Genomic DNA, 21,496 nt, shown 5'->3' with positions numbered 1-21,496 from the left:
CAGTGTGGGTTTAAGTAAGATTATGGTGGATTGGCTAATAAAATGCTGGCTGGATTAGGGATTGTTGAGTAATTACTGGTTTCCAGAGAGCTCCAATTTGTTCATGAGTAGTAAGCACAATACTGTAGTACAAATAAAGTATTAATTCAGGTGCAAAATACCACATGTCATAGGGGGATACAGTCATTAGGTTGACAAGCATTGGTCCACACCATTAGGTCTACATGCTGAAAGGTCGACATGGGTCTAGGTCAACACAAGCATTAGGTCAACATGGGCAAGGTCAAAAGGTTGACATGGGGTTTTTCACTGTTTTGAGCCGACAGGTGGTATTTCATGCCCTACCATCCACTAGGGCGTGGTGAACGCAGGGAGCCATGCGCGGGGACACGGTGCACTTTATCCTGTGTCCATGCTGACTGTGTCGACATTTGGGGAAAAAACTGGGGAAAACCCCATGTCGACCTTTTCACGGTCGACCTTGACCATGTCGGCCTAGTAATGCTTGTGTCGACCTAATGACCTGTCGACCTAAACGCATGTCGACATTTCAGCAAGTCGACCTAATGGTGTCAACCCAATGCTTGTCCATATCCCACATAGCAGTCCCTTGGCGTGTTTCTCTTCTTATATATAGTTTCCTCATAAGGTTTTATAGTTGTGCCAAAGCTGTAACAGTGTTCCAGAAAAATGTTACCAGTGCTTTGATTTTTGTACTGTGGGCGTAATTCTGGTTCACTTGCAAAAGCAAATTCTCTCTCTAATGGACAAATACCATGTGCATAGGGGGGGGGGGCAGATGTAACATGCAGAGAGAGTTAGATTGGGGTGTTGTTTTGTTTCTGTGCAGCATGAATACTGGCTGCTTTATTTGTATACTGCAATATAGATATCAGTTTGGAGTACAAACCCCACCCAAATCTAACTCTCTCTGAACATGTTTCATCTGCCCCTCCTGCAGTGCACATGGGTTTTGTCCATTACAGAGAAAATGTGCTTTTCTAAGTGAACCAGAATCAGGCCCTGTGTTCCATTTGGTGCCAAAAGAAAATAACGCTGATCAAAGTGACTTAAGGGTTACTCCCATTGGGCGGGATGTTCTAACATCCGCTTCCCATTCCGCCCCCCTATGCCGGGGGATTCTTAATAATCGCATATGCTCTAACATATGCAATTATTAACGCAAGGGACAGCTCTTGCGGTAAGACCTGTCCCTTGCGATGCGGTGCCGGCACAGGACTTCCGGGTCAGAGACCCGGGGGTCCGTCTGTGCGCAGAATGACGGGGACGGCGGGCGGGGGGGGGGGCATGTTGAGAGGGATCTGTGATGGATCCCTCACAGTAGCGCTGCGGTAAGAAGCCCATAGGCTTCAACAGGGAATCGCCAGCTTTTGCTGGCGATTCCCTCCGCAGTGCTGCCACTGCGGAGGAGCAATAGAGCATACAGAAATGCTGTAAAAACCAAGATAACGGGGTTTTTACCACATTTCTGCTTTAGAGAATCTCCCCCTATTGTCTTTTCTCTGAAATATATTTTACGCATTTGAAAGACAATTACAAATATTTTGATCATTTGAAATAACGGTACTTGTTTCCTAGCATGGCGCCCATCGCATTGCATACCATAAGCCTTACAATGGGATGCGATGCGATGTTACGCAATGGCACCCGATGTTATACAATTTAAAATCGTGGCACCCGATGTTATACAATTTAAAATCGTATACCATCGCATTGTATGCCATTGTATGCCATATACAATGGTATACGATTTTAAATTGTGTAAGCACCCTAATGGGTGTTTTCAATGTTAAATGGCCCCCCTATAAGATTATTAATTGTATAAGCACCCGTAATGGGTGCTTACAATGTTAAAAGCACCCCCACGCCACCCCCAGTATCAACGCCAACCCGAAGCGTGACGAGCGCAGCGAGCCCGCGAGGGGCGGCGGTACGCGTCCTCCGACCTTTTCATTCCCCCACTATCCACGTCGGCATGGAGTTGATTTTAGACAGTGTGGCGAGCGCAGCGAGCCCGAAACGCGGCGAGCCCAGTGAGGGGACGCGGAATACATGTAAAGTAATACGCGTCCGCTCGCCATCTTAAATCAGCTCCATGTCGATGTGGGTAGTGGGGGTATGAAAAGGTCGGAGGACACGTACCACAGCCCCTCACGGGCTCGCTTCGCTCGCCACGCATTTAACATTGTAAACACCCATTAGGTTTCTTATACAATGAAAAGTCGTATAGGGGGGACAAAATTGCATCGCATCGCATGCGGCTATATGGCATGCGATGCGATACAATGCATAAGATGCCTATAGCAACCAACCAGATTCTGTCGAACAATTCTCTATTGCATCCTGAAAAATGGTAGACAGAATCTGATTAGTTGCTATGGGGCACATATCCTCTTTTCTTCAATTTTATAAGCTTTTGTAAATTGCAGCATATCCATTTGCGGTCAAAATTTTGCAGTTTTTTTCCTATTGAATTGTTGGTTAGAAAATCAGTTGCTATAATTTCTATAGGAATTACATCTTTTTATCTTGCAACCTCAGAGCAGGACGGAAAAAAATTTAATTCCCTTTTTTTAAGCTTAAAAGGTCAGGGATCCTGTCAGAACCCCGTGGCCACCCTCATAGGGGGCCTAATAACTAATTAGATAAGTGGAAGTTTTCAGTTAGCACAATTGTTTTTTAATTACATGTTATTATTTTTGTGAGAAAAAAATGTAGTCAAAATTAATAATAAAATAAAATACTAATCCTACTCCTCACGCTGTGAGGGAAATTGAAGTGTTTTGCGCGCTGACAGCCACTAGATGGAGCCCAGCAGAGCAGGTCAACTGTTCGGGCGCGCACAGCCGCAGGTGCTGACATTACTGTTATGTTGTTATGTTGTTCTGTAATTTTGACGGGCTGATAACTAGTTCATTGCTATTTAAACAAAATTGGTTTTCCTTTTATTTTATTTTATTTCATTTAGTAAATAAAAACAAGCACAAATTTGCAGCATTTTTAGACCTCAAAATATTTTTTTAATTAACCCCCCTGGTAGCATGATTCGCATTTGTGTGGAGAAACTTATTTCATAAGTAACTATCTCCATAGTTAAAAAGCATTGAAATATTTTTTATAATGTATACAATTTTTTTTTAAAGCATAAATGAAAGCAGTGGTGTAACTACATTTGAGAGACCCGTAGGGTTGAACTGTTATGGGGCCCTTTCTCAACCAGCTACAATAGGGCAACATCCAACATCTTTCCCCATTCAATAATCTCCGAATACACCACCACCCCTTTCAATAATTACATCACAGATTATATTCAGTGTTGGTTTAATAATCAAAAAGTGGATGTATAACTATATTTTAAACCTAAACCTAAATGCCGGTTTCTGGGCAGTTGTCGGGGTGGGTCTGAATTAGGCCCTCAGTCTGTTACAACATACAAAATTTATTTACACAAATTGACATGACAGAACAGTTATCAACCAAATACATTTAGTACTCATAAGTACGCCCTTACCCCATCCCAATTACACAATATATTGCCCACAGGCTTACTTAACATTTTGAACCTCCATTCTGCTAGTCAACTTGTGGAGATACATTACAGAAGTAGAGCTCACTACAGCAATTTAGTGATCGGCCTGCTGTAGCACTCTGCAAACTCTATATCATTTACATTTACAGGATAACTGCCTTAATATATTATATGTCCATCAATGGAGGTCTCGGGGTGGGGTGGGTCCAATATGCAGGTGAAGGGTGTATGATGATGTGATTTGTGTCAGAGCGACCCTCGTCCCAATACACAATATCACTGTGTTAAATCCATGTGGGGAAGGGAGAAGATTTTTAACAATATCAAAAACAACCTTTATCCCTTGACAGCAATCTTGCACATACTGTAATTCTATATAATTCCCTATTTGTTGCTCTCATAGGGGCATATTTATCATTCAATATTGATGGGATGTCCCTTGTAAAAAGCTAAATATTAAGTTTCCCCCAGAGGTACCATGTAGGGAGTGCAACAGATATCTCTGATACCGTATCTGCCATGCTCCCTCCATTTCTGAAATCGGTCACAGCATAGATGTTAAATTTATGAGGTCCGGAAGTTGGTCCTGATTCGTAATGTCATCTCTAGATGGCATTAGCATAGGGTTTGGTTACCTTTTTCACAAAGATCCTTTGGTTTCATTCCAGCAGCTCCTGATGGCCATGCATTGGTGCTAAGGACTCGAAAACAAAAAATGAATAGCTTTCACACTGCTTTCAGCTTAACAACAGGAAGGAGTCTTATCGGAGCAATAGAAAAATGAAAGTTGTAAATTGTAACAAAAACAGTATGCCCCATCAATGTTACCTGTGTATTTCTTGAGTTCAATAACACAACTTCTCCTCTACAGTATATTATGTATTTTAAAGTATAGGGTACTAAGTAAATGGCAGGTAACATGGCAGTATGCAGACTTAATAAATTGCTAATGGTGTGGTAATGTAATTTCTGTTTTCTATAATACTAATTGTTTTTATTCTCTTGTGTTCCAGGGAGAGTAAGAGTTGAAGATGAGGCCTACGGAAGCCTGCTTCTTCTTAAAAATCAGCCTCTTGATTCTTTTCTACATGGGTTGTTACGCCCAGAAAAAACCCACTATGGACATTGCAGTCATTCTTGTAGGCACCTCAGAAGAGGTAGACATCAAAGATGTCCACGAAAAAGATGACTTCCAAAATCTATCAGTGACACCAAGGGTTACTCATGTTAAGATGAATGAATCTGATCCAAAAAGTATCATCACTCGTATCTGTGACCTCATGTCTGACAAGAAGGTGCAAGGGGTTATATTCGGTGATGACACTGACCAGGAGGCCATTGCTCAAATTTTGGACTTCATTTCTGCCCATACACTCACTCCCATCCTAGGCATTCATGGTGGATCTTCAATGATTATGGCTGATAAGGTAAGATACGCACTGACAAATCCACTACTGTTGTTACTGTTGTTGTTACTATTTTCCCAAACCACAATCTTTGTTGTTCTAATAGTAAAATAACCATGTTTTGCTTAAAACGTGATAATTTCATTGTAACTTTATTCAATGTGACCAAAGGGTGATGGAGAATTGTGTCTACAATACCGGCAAATATAGAGGCCAACGGAAATTTGCCATTGTATTATATAGTAAGTTCTGAGATTCCATGTGTTAATACTGGTCCTGAATTTGTTGTATTGTGCTTCAGTTCTTGTATTGTGAATTACAGCATGAAGAAGAAGATCGTGACAGGTGTAAAATTAACCACAGCAAAACAATTATGAAAAAGTTGTTGAAACAAAATTTGTTGACAATAAGATCAGGAAAAGCAGAATACAGTAGTGATACAAAGACCATTAAAGATACAATAAAAATTCATCTAAATATTACAAGCATTATGACATTCAAAACCACTGTAAAATGTACCATACCTTAACAGCAGTTCATATACTTCATGCTGTATGTAATCTTGGTATATACATCCTACAAGATCTCTATTATCAATCATTTTTAGAAGGCAGAAATCCCAGCCACATTGAGTGTGAGGTTGACATGATGTTGGCACTGAAATCAGGCAGTTGGTCACATTGTATAGTGCATGGGTCTTCAACCTATGGCCCTCCAGATGTTGTGGAACTACATTTCCCAGCATGCCCTGACAGTTTTGGCATGCTCTTATAGGAAAAAATGTGGCAATGCATGTTGGAACATGTAGTTTCACAACATCTGGAGGGCCATAGGTTGAAGACCCATGGTATAGTGCATGAGGCATCAAAATGGGTCTGATAACAATTTTTTTAAAGTCATTAAATTCATCCTATGATATGTTGCTATGTCCGGTCGAAGATAGCAGCTGTTTGTTATGTGCATGGAGTCATTCAATCACACCAACATAACCACATCTGATCAAACCGCACCCTGATTCTGTCAATCATCCCTTGGCTTGAATAGTACATACATATTTACAAAGCATCAGTATCTAACATGAACCAGGCAATGGTCTTATACAAAACAAGGTAACATCTGCAAAGTGCAGATGTTCTGATCAGCGTCTGTAAGCAATAACCCCACTGGAATGAAATGCTAAAGAATCAGAATATCCATCTACAGGACATGCAGTTGGGCGATTCCAGCTATGAAGCACGGTGCATACTCTGGGGGAAATTTACTAAGATGGGAGTTCTATTTCACATGGGATGTTGCTATGGGAACCAATCAGAATCTACTTCTTATTTATTTAGCACCTTCTAGAACATAATAGAAAGTATCTGATTGGTTGCCCATAGCAATATCCCATGTGAAATAGAATTCCCATCTTAGTAAATTTCCCACTTTGTGTCTCAAAAGACATCATTATCTCATTCATTGTGCCATAAGAATTGGTAGTCAACTGCTATTGGGCTATTTAAATGGATTCAAACCAAACTGAAAATCCAAACAGCCACATTCCTATAGATGTCAGTGCAACCTGGGATCACTTATTGACTTCCAGATTTACTTATTAGAATGAATTATTAGGTTAGAAATGGCTAGGCCAAAAATACTGTGCTTGGAAACTGAATGTACAGACTGTACTTATTTTGGTAGGAGCCAGAGCAATTATAGCCAGAGTTGAAATTTACTTCTGTTTTACACATTCAACGCTACTATATGCTCTCAACAACTATAAAACAGATTCATTCTTCAATGTCAACATCTGAGTTTCTTGAAATGTTGCTTCTCATGTTCATCCTTTTTTACAGGTGACCCAGGATAATCATGGGTCTGTAAGAGGGTTAGAACACATCCAAGCAGAGGTGGCTCAAAAAGGAAGAGAATGTGGAACTTATCTTTAATCTTTCTCCACATATTCTCACCCCGGGGAGACTTCCCTGTTGAGATTATACATTGTGTCAAAAAGACATACTAACTTCCAATGGACTGTGAACCATCACAATATGGGAAGACAATTAAGAATCAAGAAGTATTTTATGAATAAATATGAGGTCATCTCAACACAGATAAAATCTAATAAAAAACAAACAAACCACAAAATATTTGATCCTCCGTCAATCAATTTGAGCAATAAGACTTATGGGTGTATACACAGTGCGATTGCCTTGCTATGCGATCCCAAAAAGTAGGAATCAGTCAGTCACTTCTGCAGAATTCCAAAACAACAAATGAATGTATTTTTGGGGCAACATTTAGGACTATATACACATCTATCACAAAGTGTGAATTAGTGCTCATTATCCAGAAAATGCCGGGTGACTGGTTTACTGGCCATTCTAATCAGAATAGCCTGTCCTACCGAGAAGCGATGATTGGCCATTATCTCATGGCCAATCTAAGTTTAGCCATGTGGAGAGTTGCACCCTGGTCCATGTGATCATAAGCTACCGCCAGCACATTCCCAATGGCAAACAAATGCTTGTGTGGAGCTTTTCACATTGTCAGCCTTAGCCATGTTGTCATTTTTCCAGTGTTTATTTACCTTAGTTCTCTGGACCATCTGGGCTTGACCCAATATATGTCAACCTTGTTTTTTTTTAATGGAATCACATATATTCCAACAAATTACACCAACGCAGCCTCAAAGCTACCTGCACAACCTGCTGCTGATGTCCACTTTCATGAGCCCAGCATTCTATCCCATCTGACAGTACATCACATATTCCATAGCCCACATCAGTAGACACATAATTACCCATGTTTATAAGAAGCAGAGAAGTGTGTGTGTGTGTGTGTGTGTGTGTGTGTGTGTGTGTGTGTGTGTGTGTGTGTGTGGTTAATGGGCTTTTATAAGGCACACATTTGTGCAGGGGAATAGCTGTGCTGATTTAATAGAGATTACTTTTACATGTGTAAATCTACAAACGTGAACTAAGCCTCAAACTCAAGGTGTATTTTTAATTGTATTTGTTTACGAATTGTATTGGTTTACACCTCTTATAGGCATGTGATTTCATATACAAATATAAGTACATTTCAAAATTGCATGGAGTAAATGGAAAATACAAGTCGTATTCTTTCAAAGTCATATGTATTCATATACCAACAGGAATACGAATACGAGAGTATTATCAGCCATTAAAAGACAAAACACTAATGTATTTATTCATTCATATATTTCAAAAATAAGAATACGAGGCCCTGTTAAATGACGACTGCATAGGAGTACCCCAAACCCAACTGTATTTTGCTTAGTAAATTTCCCCCATTGGCTGATGTATCCTTTCCTCTACTGAACTATTTCAGCCAATTGGAGTGCAGTGCAGCAAAGGAAACTGAACACGGAAAAGCCTGATTGCATTTCTTGTTCACCTGTGCTGAATTCTGTTACTGGAGAAACAATGCAACAAACTGCTAATAGGTTGATAAAGGCATGTAGGATTTCATAAACTTCAAGAGATTGAGATTGTACAGTGCAGGGAGAAATTTTTTTTTTATTTTTTTATTTTTTTTAAATTAAGGGTGCTTCTCTGCCTTGGCCCAGCCCAGAGGCGTAAGTTTATCCCAATCACCTGTAGGCAAGTAGAAATTTGGTGCCTCCCTCCCCTTAAAAAAGGTGTGACAATGGCCAGTGGGTCAGGGTCAGACTCACATGCTTTAACCGTCTGCAGCATGACTCAGCATTCATTGGTAGGTCTCATCTAAGAGTCCAGCAGCAGCAGCAGCAACAGCAGTGGATGCAGGCTGAAAGTTACCAGACAGGAGCTGTCCAGTCCTCTATCGCAGGTGTTAGCAGTACTTCTGTGACAGACTGTGCAGAAGCAGAGGGTGCACCACAAAGCTCCATTGGAAGAGCAGAGGTCACACTTGGTTCCCACTGTGAACCAGCAGGTGTCCCTTTAGGACTTGGAGCCCAGGGGCAGGATTCTCAATTGCCTCTGGGAGTTACGGCCCTTGCCTAGCCTATAATTACCTGTGCACCACCATATTAATTAATTAGACCTTTAGTTTTCTTATCTCATAAAATTCTGCTCATTAGTGCTATAGCTATTTCTTAAATAATAAGTCATGTGAGTAAAGGGACAGCAGAACTGACTTCTGATTCATGTTTGTACATTTTAATGGTTTAATTATAATAGTTTATATGCATATAATAATACTTTTTCTATATATAATGTATTTTGTACAAGTAAGGCACAGCACGTTTAAAATAACGTCTGGATTATTATAAAACGAAGACAGGCCTTTAACATTCCGTGGAATATATGAAATATTCTAAAGAATCATGAACATTACAGGTTTTTAATGTTCACACCTGGCATCAATTGCAAACAGATTGGGCCAGACTAACAATAGGGTGGATAAGGCTACAGACCATCATCGTTACGTCAACTAACCAGCAGTTGGTTACACGGTCACTCAGTATTAAAATAGTATTTCTATTTTCCTCACAAAATTATGCAATTTTGATACCGTTACATATTTAGGGAGACATTGGGGTGATAGTATAGGGGTGTACATATATACCCACACAGCAGGTCACCCCTCCTCCGTTTTTTACTATAGGAATATTATTATATTTAGCCCCAGTCCCAGGCCCTTAATCCAGCCCAGAATCCATTTTTGTATCAAAAACTGTGCATATCCCTAAAATCTTACTTGAAGCAAGTAAAAGTCATGTGTTCCATCTGGCCAAAGAAAAAGGGTTTTTTATTATATATAGAATTCAGCTCTGGAGATATTCTGCTCTCTATTAAAAGCAGGACACATGCTACATATATTCCATGGGCCAATGAACTCTCCTCCTGTCTAGCCTCTAAACTCCACAACTCTGCTGTCCTCTCCCTCCCGAGGGGAATCCAGTGTATTTAAATTTTGATGCGAGTTGTCCATTTGTTACAACTCAACTCACAATCCTTCTCTCTACATGGAGCAGTTTGTCAATTTTATTAACCAGCCTGCAAACATTGATTTCAGTGTATGACAAAACTTAAACATAAACACTGATTTATATTTGTATTGTGAAGAATTTTTTTCCGAATATTTTTTTTTAAAAATAAAATAATATATATTTTTGGATTATTTGTTTTTCTACTACTAGAAGCTCAAATCAGACTTGCAGCTTCATGCTTGCCCCATTCCATAGATTAGAACTGGGGCACCAGAGGGATAATTAACCATCGTTATCCTAGATTGCTATCTCTATGACAGCAGAGTAACATTGCTCAGCTGCCTTGGTGAGAAATTTTTGTCAAAAAATACTATTTATTGTCATGAAAAAAATTGAAGCTTATTGTTAAGTGTCAATTTAATAAATAGGCCCCTAACGTGTGCATCAAGTAATAAGTGTGGTTTGTGCCTGCTTGCTATATAAAGAAGTGCAAGTACACAGACAAGATATTATAATGTATTCTTTCTTGAGTCAAGCAATAATTTTGATTTTGCTCATGCAGCCTGCGTAAACCAATTCATTCCCGGTTCTCAAAAACTTGCCGTCTCCCATGCAGACAAAATGCAGTGTTCATATAGAGAGGAAGCGAAGGTCATTCCGTCTGACAAGGAATCGTATTCATTTATCCTGCATGCTGCTCCACAGCTGTCAGAGATTTATATTTTAGGAGCTGGACTGTGCAGGCTTTTGTCACCAGCTGTTTCTGCAAAGTCAAATTCAACAGTGCAGCTAGACATACGTATTTTATACAGGAGACAGCCTACCGTCAAGACGTGTTAAATCAAAAGTCATAAAGCAGAAACAGATAGAAAAGCTATAGATACAAACTTAAAATTGTGTTGAATGATACACACATTTTTTAATGTTTCCTGGAATGCGTTTGAGTATGCTGCTGTATTTTCTATTTAATGCATACTTATAAAATGCTGTGCACTGTGGCATTCTCTGCAATGGACAGTTGTACAGGGCTGGAGTAGGACGAAAAACCAGAAATGTCCCCTACATACTGTATGTGATGACATGATGTCACACTGAGAGGGCAGAGCTGGGAGAAGCTGAATTCCATGGGCATTTTATGGGTGCTATGGGCAGAATTTAAGGTGATTGGGCCATTGGGTGTGGTGACATCACAGACAGGGCAAGGTCACATCACTGAGTTGGCTTGGCCAGTCCTTGGTTTGTGCAAAACCAGGTTCCCCTTTGGTCCCCCTCTTGTCACCTTTATTTGCTATGATTTGGAGATTAGCTGGGAATGGACATACCACTCCAACTGCTCTGCAATAACAACGATGCAGTCCTAATCATGACAGCGGAACACTGCTCCCAAATATTGCACAGTTGGGGCGTTTGCTAGTTTCTAATAACGTATCATACATCATGATATCTTCATGTAACATATATCGACTTGCATACATTTTATAACATATCTAAAGAAGAAAACATGGCTGTGACTCATATAGTGCTTGGTTAGTAATGGAGGACAAACACTTTTTGACTGCAGTGTTTGAATGGTGGAGGCTGGCGGCTGGTGATCCCAGCCTCAGCCTGAATGACAGGCACTACATCTGTACTAAGGGGCTGATTCTGTTTTACCGCAAAGCTGTGAAATTCGCAGGTCATCTAAACGCCGCCCGGCGCCCGTTTCATGGGAACGCCAATGAAATGCTGGGCTTGACCACGTTACGCCGCCTCACACTCCCCACTCGCACTGCTGTGTAAATAATGCGGCTGCACATGTGCATACATTTCGCATGCGCAGTCACGAAACATCACTCCCTTGTGCGAATGCGCAGGATAGCGATTAGACCAGAATCACCTCCAAAATCGTCCTTTAAAAATGTAAAGATGATGTCTAGTAATGCATAACTGTTAACACAATAAAAAAACAAAACAAAGGAAAATGTTTTGTTACATGTGTGATTTAGTGGATGGTTGGCCTCTCTAATTTTATTACATGCTATAAAATGTCAACTTCTGTTTCATCTACCTTTCATTGACCTATATCAACCACCTGTGCTAGGATAAGAACCGTTTCTAAGCCTGCCACTGCTCATCTCGGCAATCTGACACATATTGCTCTCAAACCCCCCTGAATGACATTTCCTTGTACTTTTGATGAATTCCTTAATTTATGTAAATTTGATTTTCTTGCACCTGGCTACAGCGTACGATAAGTTTTTAAAAAATAACATTTTTGGCATACAGTAATTAGGAGAGGAAAAATCATATTCACAAAAAACTCAGATTCAAATAATTTTCTTAATTAGTTATTTAGAGAAAAAATTTAATGAAGAAACTTTAGGCTCATTTATACAAAAGTAGTGCTGCAGAATATTCATCACATACCCACATTTAAATATAACATTTTTAAGGTTGAGAAAGAATATATCCTTAAGTATTTGTAGTCCTTGACACACTACCCAGCACAGCGGAGCAACTGTCATCCTGACGACTATTTGACTGTAAATTCTACAAAATGCTAATATATCATTTCAAATGGTGTTCTTTAAAATAGCAAAAACAAAATGCCATGCCAGAACTATGTGAAATTACCTGTTCCTTATTCACTAGGATGTCAGGCAACATGCCGCCAAGCACTTTAGAGGGCCCTGTGGTTGCTGGGGAGTCCAGAGCTGGGCGCACAGGTGGCAGGTGGCTCTGTCAGAACTAACCCAGAGCGGGTCCGGAGCTGAGCGCGGGGGCGGCGTGGTGGCACGGTGCACAGTGAAACTTCACATGCAGTGACATCACGCACCAATCTGCAGTAGGTTTGCAGCGTAGTCTATCTCATGCCTTTGTTGCCATTCCGTCCACAGGTAGAAGGAGTTGCTTTGAGGCTGGAGGGGGCGGGTCCAAGACACTGCAGGTTGCAGGAGAAGGGGGGAAAAATCCTGTCTTCTGCAGCAGAGAGCTCTGAAGATGCTGTGGGCCTATTTGGATTGTGGGCCTGGAGCTGCAGATCCATCAGGCCCATTGTTAATCCGGCCCTGCTTATGTTGCCCCACCTCCCCATCACCCACATGGACAAGCGCGTGGGTCAGTGACTGAAAAGAAAGACTGGCTTGCTGAAATCAGGATATGCAGTTACACATATACACATTGATGACACACTGATGCAGAAACATAGTGCATACATATACAGTTATACAGTTATGCAGACTCATAAAGAGTTAAACATGCAAATATATATATAGTTACACATACACACATATGGTTGCATAGACTGGAGCAATGCAACCTACAGTGGTACATGGCAGTTAAGCCCAAATAATGATGGAGGGTTGATGGAAGTGCACCCAGGACACATGCCCACAGACACCCATCTCCTCCCCTTTTGTGAACCATTATTCTCTCAGCAAGTGCATTTGCCACCTCCTTGCCTGGAGATGAAGGAAGGGGGAGGCGACAGCAGGGGACAGGACTCAGGACTCACTCACTGACTGTTTCTTAGCACACAACATGTAAGTTCTGTTGTGGCTGAAAACGGAGAAAAGTGATGGTAGCAGCGGCTGGGGCTAATAAGATCAGCTGCATTTGCCAGCTTCATGTATAAAAACAAACAGAAACATCCTACATTTGTCAGGTAGGTAGCCTATGTAGCGCCCCCTAGGTGCTGGGCCCCTAGGCAGATTCCTAATTATAGCACCAGCCCTGAATGTAAAACTGTCACGTCAGCTGTGCGCTCATCATCTGTTCTACCCTGGGAGAGACCAAGCAGCACAGTAGTTGTTGGGCTCACTCCCACAGTGACCAAAAACAGGGTCGCACCTCCTAAAATTGTGTCTATATAAATGTATGTGTGCCTATAATATATATTCCTGTTCATACGTATCTGTGTTTATTATTCTGCTTTGTTTATATTAAAGATATGTTTGTTGCATGTATGTACTTAAAAATACTGTATATACAGTTGTTCAGGAGGTACGCGTGTGTAGACCCTGTACATCAGAGACATCTATTAACTGTATGCAGGGTCACATTACCAATGGGGGCAGATGGAGCTGCAACTCCAGGCTTCCACATAAAAATAGGCCCAACCATCATGAAAGCTGGCCACATGATTGGCCATAAATCCTAAATATTCAAATTGCTTTTCTTTTTTACACAAAATATTATGCAATTTTCTACTTTTACCCTTTTCTGGAGACACTGGGGCTTATGGTGTATACATAGCATGGCCTCACCTCCTCCACTTCTCATAAAATTGGCCCTTGGACATTTTCAGATCCAGGCCCATGAGACCCTTAATCCCTAACTATACTGCAGATTGGATGTTCTAGAGTTCCCACCAGCGAGAATGTTTATACTATGACATTAATAACAGGAGGTCAGTCATTGCAACAAATGAAGAGGTTGCCCAAGGTCTAACCTAATAAATTCCTTCACCTTGCTGTGTAATGAAGCATAATTTGTTTTTAATTAAAGGGGTGAGGTGGGTGGTATTACTCATTCATTGCTTATCATCTTTGACATTATTCAAACTGAGGTATATTTTTTAACCCAATATTCCATAAAAGAGCTTGTCACAAACTGTGATTACCTTTAAAAAATGACGATAACTGACATTAATCTAAGGAAAAAAGGCAACATAAACATACATAATACTGATCTCAAACAATTTGTCAGAACAGCTTTTACACGTTGTAATCATTTACAGATCTAGGACCTTATTCTGGTTGATTCGCAAAGGATGCAAATTCGCAGCCTTGCGAGTCCAGCAGACTCTACCCTGCGAATGCCGATATGCGTGTCCCTCTCCTAGCACGCTGCATTTGTTCACATGGGCTGCAAATGGATGTTTTACATAAACATCCATTTGCAGGCTGTGGGGAAACACCCCTATCATTCGATGGTCCGTGACCATCAAATTATGTGGAAGGCACACGCACATCTAAGGTTACTCTGAGGTAACCATAGATGTGTGTGGGCATTCAGAAGGAAGTGGGCGTGCAGCTGACGTCCAGTGATGTCAGCTTCCCGCCCCCATGGCCTACGTCACGGCCTGATTATCATGGGAACGCCCATGAAACGCTGGGTGTTCCCATGGGCGTGACTATCTGTTGCCACCCCACGCCCCCTGCCCACAAGGTTGGGTGCATGCACCCAACAAACAGTCTGTTCGCCATGGCCGCACGCACCCAGCGTATGCACATGCACAGAAATGCAGCTGCGCATACGCCATCTAATCTGTGAGACAATGGGTTGGTATTCTGGGGCTTTAAGGTTCTGCAATAGAATACATTGCACCTTGCACCATGTATATGGGGCAATGCGACCCATGGGAGGGACAGTGGGACCCATGGGAGGGACAGTGGGACAGTCTTTAATTAGCGGGACTGTTCCACTGTTATCTGGAGGTATGTGTAAAATGACATTTGGGTCTGGCCGTAGGATCTGGACTCCCTGATCCAGGATGTGTGTATCTGATGAAGCAGACTCTGGACCCATCATGCCTTCAAAACAGAGGCAAGGCTCCCCATCTTATTTTTAGGCATGTTGTCTATATTGGTAGATCCTATATATGCTGTTATGTTTTTTCCATATGTTCGTTTTAATTTGCTGTTAGCCTGTAGCTATTGCTTTGATAATATATGATGGCGCTGACTGAGTTGCACCTATTCACAGACGCAGCTGCATCTTTGCCCCACCTATACCTTTATGCTAATGTCACAGCCAGTTTTATAATTACTGAGACACACACTTGCAGCATCTTGCAGGGGGGGGAGTTCATTCTTGACATATACCATCAGTGAACCATCAAAACTTACATCAGCCCCAGTTTCTAGTCCTAGATTCACCTGTCTGCATCTTTGGACACAACAGGGTAAATTTACTAAGATGTGTATTCTAATTCATATGTGATGTGCTATGGGCAACCAATCAGAAGCTACTTCTTATTTATTTAGCACCCTCTAGAACAGGCATTCCCAACCACGGTCCTCAAGGCACACCAACAGTGCATGTTTTAGTGATATCCAGGCTTGAGCACAGGTGACTTAATTAGTACCTGAGTGATTCTGATTAAACCATCTGAGGACCGTGGTTGGGAATGCCTGCTCTAGAAGATAGTAGACAGGATCTGATTGGTTGCCCATAGCAACATCACATGTGAAGTAGAATACACATCTTAGTGAATCTCCCCCAGCGTGTCTGGGCACTACCAGTTGGGATGCATGTGCTGTGCAGCTGGGACCTGTGTGCAGAATATAAGCAGAGATCAGTTGCGTGTGGCATCGACAATGCACGTTTCTCAAAATCAGGCCCTACGGTATATCTCTCATTGTATAGTTATATAGATGGGTATTTAAGCTATTCAAAATAATAATCATAAATCAAAATCATAACAATACAAATGATACTGCCCTGGGAATGTGCATAGAAATACCCTTCATTATTCCCACATTCTCATTTTCCTACAACCAACAACCCTTATAATAGTTTAACTGGGAAACTCCTTGTTACAATTAAGGGTAAGATATACAGCATCACCATAAAACTATCCCTATGCTGGTGTATAGACGGTGCTGTCCTTGACAGGTGCTACCGATGCTGTTGGTTCTAGGCATGTAATTAGGCGCTGCATAGATTGGGAGGAAGTACAGTTAGTAATTAGACTTTGCAAGCTATATACAGCATTACACACAATCCTATATACTTACATTTTCTGAAACAATTCAACAGTAATGTATCTTCTGCTCTGAATCTATTAGAAGTAATGTATTTGAAATTCAAGGATACTTCTGTTACAAGAGATTGCCATAATTATATAGCTTGTAGGCTCTTGGAATTAATGTATGGGTTGGTAGGCAAACGTCTCTTTGCAGCAGTCCCCCATACTGTAGCTCTCACCCATCCTAATCTAGTGTTCTGCTCAACAGCATTTATGGATTTTTGACCTTTACTGTTCTTCCTATTGAGTTTCACTTGTTTCAATGAGTTATTTGACACTTGTAAAATGAGTATAGTGGTGAGGTGTGAGCAATGGGCATAGAGTAAAGCCCTGTACACACTATGAGATGAGATTTTATAAGATATCACACTGAAGGGCCCTAGTGAGTGTACTAAATGTCATTAATGACCCCTTCCCAGTCACCATCTGGGCTTGCAACTCATTCTGACTATATTGTCAGCGACTGCACGCAAAGCCGCAGAACCAGTGACGTCATCGATATTGTTTAGTGTGTATTCACTATAGGGGTTATTTAGACATGATCACTGCTGGGCGATTTAGCAGAGCCCTGCACTCAAATAGCCGCTGCTCAAGACATAGTGAAAACCTGCCCTGTGCACATCTGGGGATGGCCTGTGAAAATTATGCAGATTGGTGGCCAGCTGCAAATCCATTTTTTAGTTATCCCTTTTTAAAGCACATGATTTTCTGCGATTTAGAGAAAATGTAGTTGGCTTTAGTTCAAATGGGTATTTTTACATGTTAAGGCAGTGGTTCACAAATGTATTGGAATTGCGACATCCCTGAGTATCAGAATTTGGTTCACCTCTAGGCCAAAAGTTTCTCATTGAGAAAAATCAAGAGAAAAAAAAAGAAGTTGAATAAATTATGCTGAAATCGCATCCTTGGGATCCGTTATGTGGTAATGGCCATGAATCAATTCAGTTTGTCCACATTTTGCCTACTAAGTTAATCATAAACAATTTGAATTGGTCATGGACCACCAATCCAGGTCAGTCCTGCAAGTTCCTCAAGGCCACGGCACACAGTTTGGGAACCACTGTGTTAAGGTACTCAGTCATTATTGGTAGTTCATCAACACAGATGTTGCAAAAAATCATTACAGAGCAGTAATTACATGTAGTGTCAAAAAGCTTAAAAAAAATGGTACTATTGATCCATTAGCATAAAAGTTAAGTCTAAAAGTTAATGTTACCTTTGGTTTTTTTATTTATTTATTTATTTACTAAGATCCTTCTGTTTTCACCTGTCCCATTAAACTACAGTATAGCAACTCTAAAGGGTAATCCAGTTCTTTGCGATGTCTGAAAGGTGCAGGAAAAAGAGAAAAGCACTCTCTTTTTTGGGGGGCACGCTTTTTTTAAAACTTAACGTTTAATCATTGGTTGAATTGTCTGAAAGGTACCACAGGAATGCCACAAGGACAGTAAAAATTCCAACGCCTTAGAGAAGGCATTCCAAACTTCGGACATCAAGGCACATTATCAGTTAGGGTGGGCAATCCTGGGATCGGGATCAGCGGGATCCTGGCATTTGGCCACTAAACGCCAGGCTTTCAATCCCTTGGTTGGAATTTCCATGCGCAGTCTAATGCCAGGTAGCATCTGAGCAGGTGCTCAGACGCTGCCCAGCTTCTCCCATCCCCGGCAGTGCAGCTCTGCAAAGCATGATAAAAGTCAGAGGTCACGCTGCGCAGGCCACACAGCACGCCTCATCCTGGGCGCGCTACCCTCCAGGCTCCATCAGGCTTGAGCACAAATGCATTAATTACTATTAAGTTATTTTGATTTAACAATCTGCAATATCACTAAAACCTGCACTGTTAGTGTGCCTTGAGGAGATTTGTTCTGCCTTCCTTAAGGGCCCTACACAAGGAGAGATCTGTGCCAGAGGTTCATAATGGGAGATTCAGCATGAGAGATTTCAAATCTCTCACAGAATGTGTTGGGGAATATATTCCTGGTTCCCAAAATATGGGGGACAAAAGGAGTAGGAGTCCCCCGTATTCTGGAAACCAGCACCGGACTCTTGGACCAGTCCTGGTTTCCAAAATACAGGGGACAAAAGGAGTACAGGGACCGCCGTATTCTTGAAACCAGCACCGGGCTCTAACAGCCATCAGGGTAATGCCATAGCCGGGGATGCTTATTATAGAAGGTCCCATGGCCAAAGCATTACCTCTGTTAGTGGTCAGCCCTGGCCAGGTCCCTGGGGAAGGGCTGACCAGCCGATCCTCCAGCCCCTGCAGGGCTCCACTGGTCCGGGCTGAAGCCCGAGGCTGTCCCTAGCGCCCCTGTGCCAGGCTGATAAAGGATAAACTCGTTGGTGACCAGTGGCCTTATAAATAAACATTGGCGGTACATAGTACCCCCCCAAAAAAAGTTTAAGCATTGGTTGTACAGTGTACCCCCCCCCCCCCAAAAAAAAAGTGTTAACATTGGTGGTACAGTGTACCCCCCCAAAAACAGTTTAAACATCGGTGGTACAGTGTCCCCCCCCCCACACAAGAGTGTTAACATTGGTGGTACAGTGTACCCCCCCCCCCCCCTCCCTGAAAAGGTTTAAACATTGGTGGTACAGTGTACCAACCAACTGTGGTGGCACAGTCTAAAAAAAAAAAAAAACATACTCACCAGCTCCGGAGTCTGTCCAGCGTTGCGTCCTCTCCCTGCAGCAGTGCAGCTTGTGACTGAAGAGGGCGGGAGGGTGCGGTGGCTTCAGCGCAGCTTCTGAGTGGTGTGCTCTGGCGTCTTCTGTCAGTGACAGTCACTCCTGCTCATCTCCCGCGCCACACATACGGGAGATGAGCAGGAGCATCAGTGCGACTGCACTGAATTTACCGCTGGGTCCGTTCTGAATCCTGGGCAGATTCAGAACAGCGGGGTCGTAAATCGCTGTGAGTGCTATATACACAGCCATTTACATGCGTTTTCAGGGATTTTCTGAGTGATTTGTTAAAATGCCTGGAAATTGTGCTGTGTGTGGGGCCCTTTAGATACCTCAATATCACTATTTTTTTGTTTTTAGCCCATAGAGATAAAATGGGCAATGTTGCTGTACACTGCGATGTGATCAACACCAGAAATGCAGATTGCAGAGAATTATATTCCCCCCTTAAAAAGAAAATGACATATTTTTAGTTTACTGTGAATCATCTTTTTACTTTGGTCATATTGAAACTCTACAGCTCTTCACTTCCTACATCTACCAGACATCACTATTAGATCACGAACAAGTGCTCTGTTCTAGATCTCAGGTTGACTTGCACTTTTATCTTCCTTTAATTACATTGCAGGAATGTAGCTATTAATTGGGTTTCAGTAACACTAACTTTGTACACTCCAAGTGCTTTGATGTCAGAGAAATTTCCTTATCTCAAATTAACAATGCTAAGTTTATCTTTTAATTATATAAATGTATGCTAATTGTTTATTCTCTCTTCCTTCTTGGGAAGGAATATTTTTGTATATAAAAATGCATTGCACATAGCTAAATAATGGCATAATTAGCATTGTTTTGGACATAGAGCCTAATTGTTAGCAAGCCTGCAATTTTTTCAAATGGACAAAACCATGTTGCATGGCAGGTGGGGCAGATGTAACATGTGCAGAGAGAGTAAAGGCCCATACACCGTGCCACCGCACAACGTTAACGAGGATGATGTCGGCAGAACCTGCAACTCAATCTGGCCTATATCGTTAACATTAGTCACATCGTTATGTGTGTATGCTGTGCCCAATGATGTTAATGATATTGTGCTGTTGCCGCTCCCCCGCCACCCGCCTGCACCTCCTCTTGCTTGCCTCTGCTCCTCTCCTCCCGCTGCATCCTCTCCCCCCTGCAAGCAAGCATACATTCCCCCGCTGCCTCCTCTCCCCCGCTTGCCGCCTCCGCTCCGCCACCGCCTCTCCATCTCTACATCTGCTGTCTGTGCTGCTGGGGCTTCTGCTGTCTCTCTCCCTGCCTCTCCCCAGAGGGGAGAGAGGGCAGCAGCAGCACAGCCACACACTGACGCTGGATATCCGCACAATTGCAGATTGCAGATGAATAAATACATTCATTCCCCCTGCCCACCAATGTTTTTAAATAGTATTCTCCCCACTGCCCACCAATGTTTTTTAATAGTTTGCTCTCCCCACTGGCCACCAATGTTTTAGCATGCATGTTTGAAGCATGTATGCACACTTTATATCCGAAAAAGTATGTTTGTGTAATGCGCCCTCCTGACATCCTACACGTATTGCAGCGTGTAAAATACAGTGTACATGTATGCTGTATTTACCACGTGCAACACGTGTAGGCTATACTTTGTCTGCAGCTTGTAAAATACAGCTTACATGTATGTATTTTACATGCTGACAGCCTACACGTATTGAAGCGTGTAAATTGTAGCATACATGTACGCTATATTTTACAGGCTGCAATACATGATGGCTGTCAGCATGTAAAATACAGCCTACACGTGTTGCACCGTGTAAAATTCAGCGTACATGTACGCTATATCTTACATGCTGCCGCCAAAGTATAGCCATCATGTATGGCAGCGTGTAAAATATAGCCTACATGTACGCTATATATTGGCCAGCCCTTTATTTAAATATCAGGGTTTCAAACGAAGAAATCTATTTCCGGGAACTGGAGATATCTGCAGTCAAGCAAGCTGTCCTCCCACCAGAAAATTATGAATAATAAGCCCACTCCACTATACACCCCTCCTCTGCAAATTAAACATCCTCTACCACCCTGTAAGTTATGTGTCAGGGCCCCTTCATTCAGCCCAATGCCCCCTTTTCCCACCTCATCTCCCACCATCTGTGCAGTAAAGGGGTAATTAGTGGAAATTACTAATCCAGGCCCTACATGCTGACTAC

At 41.9% G+C, this 21,496-nt stretch overlaps 1 protein-coding gene across 1 annotated transcript in view; it reads left to right on the top strand.

Moving 5' to 3' along the window:
- The window catches only part of GRIN2B (glutamate ionotropic receptor NMDA type subunit 2B), a 549,931-nt gene that overhangs the window by 148,959 nt on the left and 379,476 nt on the right, over window positions 1-21,496 (top strand). The window contains exon 3 of the mRNA XM_083156581.1: window positions 4,564-4,977. Coding sequence (XP_083012707.1) covers window positions 4,582-4,977 — 396 coding nt within the window. The 5' untranslated portion in view covers window positions 4,564-4,581. The remainder of the gene's footprint in view (window positions 1-4,563; window positions 4,978-21,496) is intronic.

Source organism: Crinia signifera, chromosome 8 (assembly GCF_055691185.1).
Source record: "Crinia signifera chromosome 8, ASM5569118v1, whole genome shotgun sequence".
NCBI lineage: Eukaryota > Metazoa > Chordata > Amphibia > Anura > Myobatrachidae > Crinia > Crinia signifera.
The sequence above is the reverse complement of the archived record's forward strand: the minus strand, read 5'-3'. Positions and strand labels throughout refer to the sequence as shown.